This window comes from Orbicella franksi, chromosome 12 (genome assembly GCF_964199315.1).
Source record: "Orbicella franksi chromosome 12, jaOrbFran1.1, whole genome shotgun sequence".
Classification (NCBI taxonomy): domain Eukaryota; kingdom Metazoa; phylum Cnidaria; class Anthozoa; order Scleractinia; family Merulinidae; genus Orbicella; species Orbicella franksi.
Window position 1 is genome coordinate 10,055,294 of NC_138156.1, and position 12,826 is coordinate 10,068,119.

At 37.3% G+C, this 12,826-nt stretch overlaps 1 protein-coding gene across 1 annotated transcript; it reads right to left on the bottom strand.

Annotated features, from left to right (window-relative positions):
* Window positions 1-1,411: 1,411 nt before the first annotated feature.
* On the bottom strand, window positions 1,412-12,658 carry LOC145464146 (14-3-3 protein zeta-like). Its single transcript, XM_081447961.1, has 4 exons — window positions 11,495-12,658; window positions 8,668-8,971; window positions 5,397-5,722; window positions 1,412-3,761 (listed from the first exon to the last, which is right to left on the bottom strand). Exons 1-4 carry the CDS (start codon window positions 11,556-11,558, stop codon window positions 3,703-3,705), a joined length of 753 nt encoding a protein of 250 aa, XP_081304087.1. The 5' UTR covers window positions 11,559-12,658; the 3' UTR covers window positions 1,412-3,702.
* Window positions 12,659-12,826: the final 168 nt, after the last annotated feature.

The window sequence follows — 12,826 nt, forward strand, 5'->3', positions numbered from 1 at the left end:
GTGAGTTTTTGAAAAATCTGAAAAACTCACTTGTGCAAATTAATTCCAAATTGAACTCGAAACCGTATGATTACCTATACAAATTAACGCAAATAACGGTTCCCAAATTTTTCTCTACGTATTTTTGGGTATAATAAACTTCACGCTTTAACAAAATCGCACTGACTGAATTGTCATGGGAAATTTGCAGTTGTTTACGCGCGCGCACTCGTTTTTCAATAATTACAAGATTTTTTAAGTCAAAATACTGCAGTCAATGAAATGACAGAAAATTTTTGACGGGCGAGTACTATCCATCCGGGTATTTTCCTCGGACGGGCACTATGGGCTGATAGTGTCTCTCCGCGGATGAACACTATCGCGTCACGTGATCAATTTAAACCAATAGGAATCGGGGAAAATTTAGTGTTGAACTATAATGGCTGATAGTGTACGAGTAGCTCAGCCAATCAGATTGCAGTATTTGCATTAGTATACTATACTAGCTAGTAGAATTCTACTAATGGGAGTTATTGTCCAATCGATCTTTCTTCGGTTATAGACCCTAGGCGTTTTGATACTGATGACTTTGTAACGGAAATGATCAGAAGGGCTTAAAATTTGATGGTTTGGGACTGAAAGAGTAAATCACAGTCAGAATCTATATACTCACACCATAATAACATTCGTTTCGTCTCGAAAGCAAAGCAAAATCCAGCAAAAAACTAAGCAAAACAAAAAATACAGGACATTGTTTCACATCTAAACATATCGGCATGTGAAATTTGGAGTTTTTTTCCACAAAGTTCACTTTTGACCAAAAGTTGCTAACGCCCCTTTGCCATTTACCACCGAATCCTTCAATTGAGATTTGTTTAGTGAAAAACTTTCGTGTTGCTGCCTTTCCCTTTGTCATAGCCCAAAGCATCAAGCATTTTTCAGCAAAAGTGGTAACCAGCAAACCATCACTTTTCTGGCCCACGTTGTTCAAAGGGGTGGGTAACATTATGCACCGGATAAATCGCCATCCAGTGGATGGGCGTTGACAAAACAAACCACTCTATCCATTGGATAGTGATTTATCACGTGACCCTTCAAACAACTGGAGCCTGAATTCTACATACGTCATTAATTGACTGAATTGTCAATTTGACATTTGCAATTGCTTACGCGCGCTTATCAGTTTCTTTCAAAAATTTCGAGCTTTTTTAATTAAAGAAACCGTAAATGCCCTCCTTTTAGTCTTCTCAGGAATTTGATTATTCATTTGTTTCTAAACGTTCTTTCAAAGCTTCGGAAAAACGAGGAAACGTTGCAATTTTGTCGACCACACCAAGCTACTGCACATTAATGGCTGATTGTGTGCAATGGCTCAGCCAATCAGATTACAGCATCTGCATTACGTGTAGTATACTAGTAGAATTCTACTAAAACTCTTTTTCTTAAATGTATGAGGATTTAATTCCATTGACTTTCACGAGCCAATTTTAACTAAATTACATCAAAAAACACCACTCTTCATAAGTTCTTTATTATTAAGCTTATTATCCAGCTGCTGTGTCTTAAATGATCTACAAGTACTTGTACTTGTATAACAACGTCATGACACTTAACGCTATGCAAATACTTGTTCAACCGCCTATATCTTGCTAAACTCTTTAAAAAAAACTAAAGTACTGTAAAGCTCCGAAAGTAGCCAGCTTCCCTGAAGCAGCAACAAAATTTCAAGATTGTAACAAATTCTGAATGTTGCAGCCCTCTGGGATTAACCATCTTACTGGAACGACATTAAATGTACAAGTAACTGACTTTATGTTAAAAAGTAATACACCACAACATACATTGTAATTCCTTCTGGGAGGGGCTTAACATTAGAGAAGGGCTTATTTCAAATAAATTTCTATATATTAGTTAAGTTAGTAAAAGACGTGAGTGTGCAAAGAAAGATATTTGCTTACCCAGGCTAGCGTGCTTGGGTATGCCACGAAACAGTCTCTCCAAAACAAAAGTCTATTTAGTCTAGCAAAATAAATCAAGCTAGAAAATGAAAATCAACTTTTACTGCTAAGCTGGAGAGAAACAGCGAAGTGAAAAAAACAAACAAACAAACAAACAAAGGGGAAAAAAACTAAAATAAGATAAACCAACAAGTCAATTTTGGTAAAAAATAAACATTCTATTGTCTACTGTAGTTATAATAACCTTCATAACAGTACACATGAAAAAATTACTTGATTCTGATTGGCTAAGAGCAGTGCAGTTCAAGTGTAACACCAGTGCAAAAAGTGTAACATCAGTGCAAAAAGTGTAACACCAGTGCAAATTACACATCGAAATTCTGGATTATGATTGACTGAAAGACAATAGGAACTTTTCTAAGAAAATGATATCACATAAAATGATAACGAAAATTTTGTGCTGAAACTTTGAAAAAAGTTTTCTCAAATGAGAAAAAATGGCTTCAAGAAAGATCTTTCAGCACTTCCTCAGTGCCAATTTTTTCATGTTTATATTATTAATAAGTAATCATACGGTTTTTCTCGGTCAATTTTGAGTTAATTTGCACTTGTGAGTTTTTCAAAAAGCTGAAATTACACTCGCCGAAGCGGCTCGTGCAATTTCAGCTTTTTGAAAAGGTCACTCATGCAAATTAATTCCAAAATGAACTCGAAACCGTATGATTACCTATACCAATGTAATTTGAAGCACTGTTTCATTATGTACAATTGAACCTCCTGTAGGTGAACATCTTTTAACCCCTTGAGTACCAGACCACTGCATTTGCTGTGTGTCCTGAAAATGGGTGTCCAGTGAAAAAATTCAAATGCAGTAAGCTTTTTCACTTAAACTATAGACATGAACACATTTTCTGAAAGGTCATAAAAATGTCTCTTCGATACGGTTAACTTCGCTGAGGTTGACACTATTTGATTTCCATACGATAACACAGCAATCTTGAAAAAACTCCTACGAATCTCAGGTGCCGATAAAAGTTGTTTCTGGTGTACTGGGAGTTTGACTAAATCTCTTAAAATTTGCGTATGTCATATAGGCACCTGAGAGGCAAAAATCATGATGTACTGAGTACGTCATATAGGCACTCAAGGGGTTAAATCAAAACTAAGTATTGATTTACAAGACCATGACTTAGTGTCTGCCTATGGAGGTGTCCGTCTGTCAGAGATGTCCATTAGCAGAGGTGCAACTGTACTACACTTCTTACAATGATATATTTGAGATTAAAGGTGTAAAACGAAATCTACCATAATTACAACAGATAATTTTACCTCAGAGAACAAAGATTATAAGTTTAAAAAAAAAAAAAAAATTGGGAAGCTTGACATCCTGGCTACACATTTCCTGCCATACATATGTATCAGGGTGCAGTTCTTTGGGAAAATCCAAGTTGGATTCTTGAATCCAAATTCGGAATTTGCATTTCTTTACTAAACAGATTAATCCTGAAGATCACTCAAATCATGACGCATCAAAAGAACAGAAGAATCCACTCTGGGCAAGGATTCTTCGGTTCCTCTATTAAATGCACCACAATCAGAGTGATCTTGGATTAAACTGTTAAGTAAAGAAATGCAAAATCTGTTGTTGGAGTTAAGAATCTAATCGAAATGCGAAATGAATCCCATCGAAATGTGCCCTTAATTAAAATATACAGTTTATCCACAAAACATTTCTAAGATAACTCCTGAAGTCAGTCTCTGCCAGCTACTCTTTCATATCATCTCCCTCTATATCTTCAACTTTGGTATCTCCTTTATCATCATCTGTAATATTGAAGAAAAAAACATTTACTTGGTTATTTAGTCCAAGTATTTTTTCTGTTGGTAGGCTCCGTTCTTCTCGCTGCTCAAGGGATGTCTTAGATTTGCCTTGAAAAACTTCATGCTGCCCATGAAGTGATTGTGTTAAAAGGTAGTAGCTTATCAACCCATGCTGTAACATCTGTTCGTAAAACCCATGCAAGAACCGATGCAAAACTGCGAAGCTTTTCCAGTAGCACGGAGTCTTATAGGTTGAATTTCAAATGTCTTCTGAGTGGGGAAAGAATATTATGAGCATATAAAAAAAAATCAGCACCAGACATATGAGGTTCATACTCAAGTTACACGCATACAGGAGTCTTTAAATTACAATAATACTCAGCCAAATAAATCCCTCCAGAAAATAAGTCCCCCAAAAGTCAGACCCAAAAAAATCAAATCCAATTAAATCAGCCTCTCTCCTCTCTCATAAAAAATATCAACCAAAGTTGTTTGGTCAAAATGTCTTTCTTGAGTTGCTATGAACATTGTTCTAATATTTCAACAGGGTCAATGTCAAAAAAAACTTTAAATGTTTATTATTTCATTTTTATTGTTAATCACAGTATACAATTGTGCACTTAAAGACTTCCATGCACAATGTTCATTTAACGTAATTATGTGGATTTTTTTTTCTATATTCTTTACCTAGAAAGCCTTAACCAATGATAATATTATATGTTTTATTCATGTACACTCCAACCTACAATTTTTTCAAGACAGTGCAAAATTCTTCCCATATACTGAATAAGTTTCAAAATAATTAAATAAGCAAAAATAGTCCTTCTGATAATAATTCCAACAGGACCCGTATTCTTGTCTACAACAATCAAACTTAGACAGTGAATTAAGAAACAGTCTGCGGATATTTTGAGGGAAAAATGCTCAAGGGAACAGAGCTTCAGTCTATAACAACCTCAGAGACAGCTTTCCCAAGGGCATAGCTTAGTTATAATTAATTTTTTCATTTTTGTATACTTAACATATATATCTGACTTATAATTTGATATTGTTAACAATAATTAATATGACATATAGGTTAACTTAGTTTATGAAAATGAAAAATTTATATTCTCACAAATATAAAGATATCCCCCAGGCAAACTATTTCTGAGGCTGAAGCTCTCTGGGAGTTGGCAAATTTGCACTGTGACGTAGACTTTTGAACTGAATTTTTTATATTTACTTTTCAAGACGGTTCCATAAACTATAAATGGCTCAGTAAAAAATGAAATGAAAACCTCTAGTGGAGTAATATTTTATTCAAACATGGGTTAAATTGTGTAGTAAGAAGCAAAAAAATCTCCACATCCAAGTGTGTTTTTAAAAGCTCCTTCATTGTTGTCCGGATAGTCTCTGATTGTTGTCCGTGCTTAACACAGTTCACTAAGAAAGATTAGAGAGGTTTTTTGTTTTATTTCCTCTAATCCTGAAAGCAATCCAAAACAGGAATAAAAACAAGTCTCCTGTTCAAGGAAAATACTTACAAGTAGAAATATTCTCACTTCAATGCTTAAACAGCTTAAGACAGCAAAAGCTTGCTGTTTGCTGTTGATCATTTTTTTGCTTCATTTCCATTGTTTCTTACCAAACACTTACCAGCAATGTCAGCAGTCCACAGCGTCAAATTGTCCCTCAAAAGCTGCATTATCAAAGTACTATCCTTGTAGGAGTCTTCACTCAATGTATCCAGGTCACCAATGGCATCATCAAAGGCTGTCTTTGCCACCTTACAGGCTTTGTCTGAATCTCTTAGGATCTCATAATGAAATACGGAGTAGTTTAAGGCCAAGCCCAGTCGGATAGGGCTTGTGCATGGAAGACCTTTGCCTTCCTCTTCGGCTTTCGCATAAGCTTCCCTGGCATCCTCTTTGCGGCCACTATCATCAGATATTTCAGCTTGATATCTGTAGTAATCGCCCTTCCTGTTTGAAAGCAAACTCATCAGCCACTTAGCTAAAAGCCATTTAATGAGCAGCTGCAGGTAAGCTATATATTTTCAAGAGCTATTTCCGCGAAAAATTTCCTTCACTCACAATTTTGGGAAACATTTGCAGGACAATATTAAATATTAATAACTACTTAATAACCGAGAGTGAGGTCATTACGGGAAAATCTCAAACTGAGGTCTTTCCGTATTGACCTGGTTCTCACTCGGTCAATACGGTAGGCTGAGGTTTGAGATTTTCCCATAACGACTGAACGGTCGAGGTTATTAAGTTGTTTATTATATGGCTCACGAATTGAAGAAAAAAAAATCATTCGGGCGGAAGCCGTCAATTTACATCCGGCGATGCGCGCATTTACCGATTCATTCATCGTCTCAAACCCAGGGCAAAACTAGACAGTCAGTGAACTTCACTACTGTAATTCTTTACGGGAAAAATGATTGTCACAGCCCTCAAAAAGGTATTCTAGTATCGTGGAGCCACAACTTGATGAGGGAGTTTTTCCAATTGTTGTGGCGAAACGTCAACGCATAAAGAAAAGACAGAAAGTGCTTCAAAATGGTCCAAACCAACAGTCTTTCGGTGAAAGAAAATACTAATGCTGCAGAATGCACTGCTCAGAATAACTCGATCTTCGCATTCGCTTTCGACAACATATCTTGGCCTTCTTCATTCTGGGACTTATGAATGAACTTTTCAAGCCTTGTGAGCGTCTAAATCTTCCTGCAGGTATCAGAAACACTGCTACCGACAGAAACCGCCCGATTGTTTACATCTGATGATCCTGGAAGCTGATTTTCACTTGCTTGTGTTGAAGCGAGGGAATCTATTTGATGAGAACTGAAACGGAGTTCAATATTTCGGTAATTATTGTGACTAAGATGATAACTTATAAGTTTCTCCATGGTTTTCTGCTCAGGATACGTGACACATCTGGCGATGGTGTTTTTCACTTAGCGGTTTTAGCTTTACTCAACACTCGGCAAACTTTGATTGCTTTTCACTAGTGCTCGCCAAGGTTACCGGTAAGTCAAAAACGACTTCTATATAAATTTTATTAAGGAAAAATCCCTAAACTTTTAGCTACTCGGAATTAAATTTACTTCTCTTACTGTTTTTAATCGGCTTTCATTGTTTCAATGCGCTTGAATTTTCAGAGCCGGGCTCTTCCTAATTTGCATAATCCGTAATCGGCCCGTGGGCATTATGGCTGCATAATGACCGCTCAGATCTCGCTCTTAGCCAATCAGAGCGCGCGTTATATCGGCCACAAGCCAAAGCCATATAATAATATTAACTATTAAATATTAAGTAATGATTTTAAAGTGACTGGCAACCCAGGTGTGGGGACTCCCATACAAAAATTAAAGGGATGCTAAACGTACCTTTTAGGGGTAAAAATTAAAGTGGTTTTGGTACCTCTCAGGGTGTTAAGCCTCAAAAGGTCCACAGCAGGAGCTTTAGTGGTACCTTTTAGGGTATTGAGCTGAGAAAATATAGCAGGAGGTAATGAGTTATTTAAGAATTGGTACCTTTAAGGGGAGAAAAAAATTTTGAGCCATGCCCACAAAACAGGATCTTTGTACCTCTTAGGGGTTCTTTTCAAAATTTCAAACAAGCACCCCTGTCCTTTTATATGGGAGTCCACCCCCCGGGGACTGGCAACAGTTTCAAGCAGTTTCCAACAGTTTTACTTCTATTACAATTCAGTAGTAACAAACTTTACCAAGTGATGTTACTGAAGTCACACAAATCGTCTGTAGGATGAGTTCAGAGCCACCTTGAATTTTTCAAAAATTTAACAAAAACACAGACTTTTACCAAAATAGAAAAATGCTTAGTTACAAAAAAAGATAATTGACACAGAAAAATTATTAGGTAAATTCACCCAGAATAACTTGAAAGCTAATTGAGCTGGGAAAAGGTGGCTCTGAACCCATCCTATAGATATTTTAAAAAAAACTTGGGAACTGGTGCTTAAAAGGTTAACGGGGTGCCAAATGCCATATGCTGAAGGGGGGTATCCATGGCAACCCTGGAAGCTGGAACCATCCTTGGATGGAAACCTTTGTGCAGGTGCTTGGAGAATGGAAGGACCTGAGAACAGGGTGACTTGGTACCTCCGATCACCAAAATAACCCCAAGCACCAACAATCTGATAGCAAGGATGAATATGAACGGCACACACCAGATGAGGCCAATGACCAGATGTTGCCGCTAGTCCCATGAAACAACAGTTGGACCCTGTTATTTTGAACTCTCTGGGTTAACAAGAAAATTGTTCGAAGTAGAAACCGCTCTTAAGGTCATTCCACTGAAATAGAACCTGCACTGAGATTTTTGAGAAACTTTGCCTATCGATTGTTTATATTATAGGAACTTAAATTTTGAAATAAAAATGAAGGGTCCCCATGGTCGTTTAGGAGCAAAAGCACCTTGTTTATACCCATATAAATCCTTACAAAAGCACCATGATTGTAGTTATGATTGCTTGCTAAATTCATGTTTCCGACGATTGCTTTTTGCTCTACACTGAGAATTGGTCCACATTTATTTTACACAGAGAAATTTATTACTCAATTCAAAACAACAGAAAAAAATGATAGGTCACCATACTCATTTGCGAGAAAATGACGATTTACCTCTATGGCGAGGTCCAGCTGTAAAGAAAAAGCCGCCATTTTTTAATGCGCACGCACTAATCATGCGTGAAATTATGCGCAGTAGGGATGTGCAATGCAATACTGGGGAATGACCTTAAGTGTGGTTACATAGTATTGATGTGTCGAATTATAACTACTGGAAATGTCTCAAAACTGCAAGCCAGCCACTTCAACCTTTAAGCACTTAAAACAAAGTGCAACAAATTGTATATTGACTTCTTCAGTTCCTCTATAAGTCCAGGTCTGTCCAGTACTTACATTTTAAGAAAGAAAACCTTGGATTCGGTGTCGTCAGCATCAGGAATAAGAGGATCCTCCAGGAGAGAAATAATTTGTTCACAGACCTCATTGAGCTCTTTCTCAATTTGAAGTCTAAATTTCTTGCTCAGTTCTTTGTTCTTCTCCTCCTTGCCCTCTGCCTTTGCCTCCAATGAAGAAACTATACGCCATGCAGCTCTTTTAGCTCCGATCACATTCTTGTAGGCAACAGATAGAAGATTTCGCTCTTCAGTTGACAGCTTCGGCCCTTCCTTTGCAACTTTCCACATGTATTCTGCCATTTCTGATACATGAAAAATTGGAGAATATGAGCACCTGTTCTCAAAACAGCCAAATATTACTCCACATTTTATTTAATAATTTTTTTTTACGTCATGCATTAGTGGAATTGCAGTGAGAAATATTATTGTCTTTTGATGTGCACTCCTCAAAAATGCCAAACTTGGCAACATGTCACTTTTCACTTACTGTTAGAATACACGTAGTTACCACTAACCACTGTACATGTAAGACAAAAAGCTAACTGCCAACTACAGATGGCATAGCGTATGTGTGGAGAATTCGTCATTTGAGCAAGCAATTTTAACAAATTATGGTTCAGTTTGGATAATGGCAAGATAACAATAGTGCATCGTTAAATGTGCGAATTCTGTCCTGCAATAACACAGCTCATACAACCTCGGACTGCTCACATGCATTTTAGCTTTATGTAAAGCATTCCCTGCTAATGTAAAGGAAACTTGCTTCAAAGCACGTTCAAATTCATGACCAGACACACCTGCCATTTGGAAAATTAATTCATTTCGGGTATTTGCTCTCGTCTCACCTGCCAAATTCCTTACAGGTGATCAGATAATTTCCAAATCACATTTGAGCAGATTTTGCCTCCAGCTTTGACCACAAAGATCTGGGAACAATTTGGAGTAGGGTCTCTCCAAATTTTCCCACACCCTGATCATTCCAGAACTTTTTAAAACAGCTCCTTGTTTGTCCTCTCTTCTAAATCTATCTCCAGGGGTATTTTTTTTGACAGAAACAAGACAAGTCTGAGGATTGTTAACATCTTTGAAAACCTACTTTTGGCTTATTACAATACGGAAACGACGTTAACAACCCTCGGATTCATCTTGTTTATGTTATAGTCAAAACTGTTGGATGGTGCTGGATTTTCTGTCAAGTTTTAGAATAATTCTACTAGCATTCTATCACGAATTCCAGTCTCTGATCGGCTAAGCTACTCAGTATCTATTCTGTGATAGATGTAGTGATTAGTGTAGCAGTGTGCACTTGTCAACAAAATGACGGCTGCTTCTTGGCGTTTTTGAAGTGTCTGTGAAGAGGATATAGATAAAGTTTTGAAGGACTATTAGATTTATACTTAAACAATTAGATAATTTGCTCTCAATTTCTATGTGAGGGCTACGCCCTCGTCAACTATCACATGATAGAAATCCCGAGCTCATAATCTAGTTGTTTAATAGAAACACGATTTTAAATTAATCAGCGTGAATATTTTCTTTGAGCTATTTTCTAAACCTATTTAGTAGTATTAAGCTTCATGTCTTATGAAAATGTGCATGGATTGAAGTGCCAATTGAAACTTTCAGCTGTATTCAGCCATCAGTTCAATGAACAATACAAAATGACTGAATGATTTCCTTTCTTTAGCCTTCTTGAGAACTGAATTACCCAGTGATGTTTTTAAATAAAGTTGTTTGAGTAAGGCAAAGCAAATGTTTAAATCCTTCAACTTGACTGAACTATAAAGGGAAAAACTATCCAATTATTATGTGCAGATGGTATAAACTTAGTTTGCCACTCTTCGCATAAGCTTATAAGAAAATTTAAATATTACATTGTTAGGGTACATCAACCAAAATGCTGGAAAATAAAATGCTCAACATATATATTACATGAAAAAGACAAAAAAGTCATTCATTATGTATGTTTCTCAACGTTTAACAGACCATACAAATTTCTCCTCATGCATAAGGTAACTTGGGAAAAACCCATGGACTAAATGAAGTTTTGTCCGCCTATTAAAAATGTAAGCTTATTTCACCCTTAAGCCAAAAATTAACATGTCACCGATTTACGGTGAACAGGAGGCAAGCTTCACAGATACACACCCGAGAGGCATCGCAGCAAACAGTTAAACAGAAACTACCCGATCAGACCAACCAAAATCGAACAGGTTTTTTTTTTTTTTTTTTAAAAAAAAAAAAAAGCAGGCATGATAACACATCTTTTTATCAACAAGCCGCCAGAAATATGGAATATAAACGTGCTTTTTTCACCACGTTAATTAAACAAACCGACCAGCTAGCACTCCTTTATACTGAATTGAATTGACACTACAATTAGAAAAGTCGCTTTCGACAATTCGTTTTAAGCGTCATTTTTCTCCCAGCGTAGATTATTTTAAACGATATGTCGGTGTACATTACTCAAAATGCCGCTCTGACAGCGCCGAATAACGAAGCGCCCACGCTGACAAGTGGCGAATCGATAAGCTTTTAACAAAGGCAAAGCAAAGGTAAATCAAAGGCTTGTAGTGGAAATTAAGTCTTATTTTCAATACCGCGTAACGAACCTTGGTAGGAGGGTAAAAAGCTAGATTTAACGAGAAGCGTGAATTCCATTCAAAAGTACTACATCAGCGAATCTGAACTCAAGCAATCTTTGTTAAAAGAAGGGTTTTTTTTACAGTTTTTCTACCGTAACCGACGTGATGCGATCACAAACCGAGGATTCTAACAGTAACAACACAAAACGCTTACGATGGCGGCAAAAACGATCGGCTTACCTTCATACCGCTCAGCTTGTTCGGCTAGCTTGGCCAGGAACACATTCTTTTCCCTTTCTGACATTTTACTACGTATAAAAGAACGAAGATTTCCGCAACGCAGTGAAAATACCGGCTTTCTTGTTCAAACCAAGGCCAGGGCCATGTAAACTCCGAATAGCCTGGGGGCGAGTCAGCCTGGGCGGGAAACATTACTAACTCACGGGCGTGGAGTGGGGGATTTGCCTACTATCTCAGGGTTAGGCAGAGAATATGGTGCTTCCCAAGAAGGTATAATTTTTTTCAGATAGATCTAAAGACATTTCAAAGGTTTTTTAATGTAATCTGTTTTCCTTTGCTGGAAATCGAGCCTACTGACCTTTATTAAGGTGGACAGAAGTCACTGAGAATGTTAGAACAGAAAAACAGATCAGATAACAAAAACTAACGTATGGATGGCAAGTAGGTTAGGATTGCTTTTATGGACAAATTTCAGATTGCCTTGGAGGATATTGATGGACACAGGGCAGTTACAGTGAAGCACACGCAACCTGTCATGGGAGGTGCAGTGGCCTCATGGTTAGTGCGCTGGCCTCTGCAGGATAAAGCGTTCTGGGTTTGACCCCTAGCTGGGGACACAATTGTGTTGTGTCTGTTGTGTTCTTAGGCAAGGCACTTTACTCTCACAGTGCCTCTCTCCACCCAGGTGTATAAATGGGTACTGGCGGATTTAATGTTGGGGATAACGCTGCAATGGACTAGCATCCCATCCAAGGGGAGTAGAAATACCCCTAGTTGCTTCATGCTACAGAAACCGGAAATAAGTGCCAGCCTGAAGGGCCACTTGGCTCGTATGCAGACTTTACCTTTGCCTTTTTACATGCAACCTGTCATGTGACATGGTGTTTAGGTAGTCAGTCAAAAAATAGAGTTTCATAAATGAATTTTACTAAATGAAAACAAGAAATGCAGTTACACATTATAAATACATCATTTATTATTCAACTACCCATGCCAATAATACTAATTATTGTGTAATAGCCCTTTTCACGGTTACCTTTGCTCATTTGCATCACAATAAAATCTAGCATGTAGGTGAGGCAATTTCGGGCTATTTTGTAGTTTTAGCCCGAAATTGCCTTGCATCCACGTTGGATTACATTGTAATGCAAATGAGAAAAATTAACCGTGAAAAGGGCTATTGAATAACAAATTCATGGAACTTATTTTGCAAAAATGTTCAACTGCCAAGTTCTGACTACTCATTTAAAACTGTATAAGTCAATAACTAATAAAAGTACCGTATAACCCCAAACTGAGCAACCTCAAGCATACTTTGTAGTAAAATAAAAA

Coding starts and splice junctions, on each gene's coding strand:
- LOC145464146 (XM_081447961.1), bottom strand. CDS start 11,558: ATGTCAGAAAGGGAAAAGAATGTGTTCCTGGCCAAGCTAGCCGAACAA. Junction 5,723..8,667: donor AAGGTTTTCTTTCTTAAAAT/GTAAGTACTGGA, acceptor GCTTTCAAACAG/GAAGGGCGATTACTACAGAT. Junction 3,762..5,396: donor GTGGACTGCTGACATTGCTG/GTAAGTGTTTGG, acceptor TCAATATTACAG/ATGATGATAAAGGAGATACC.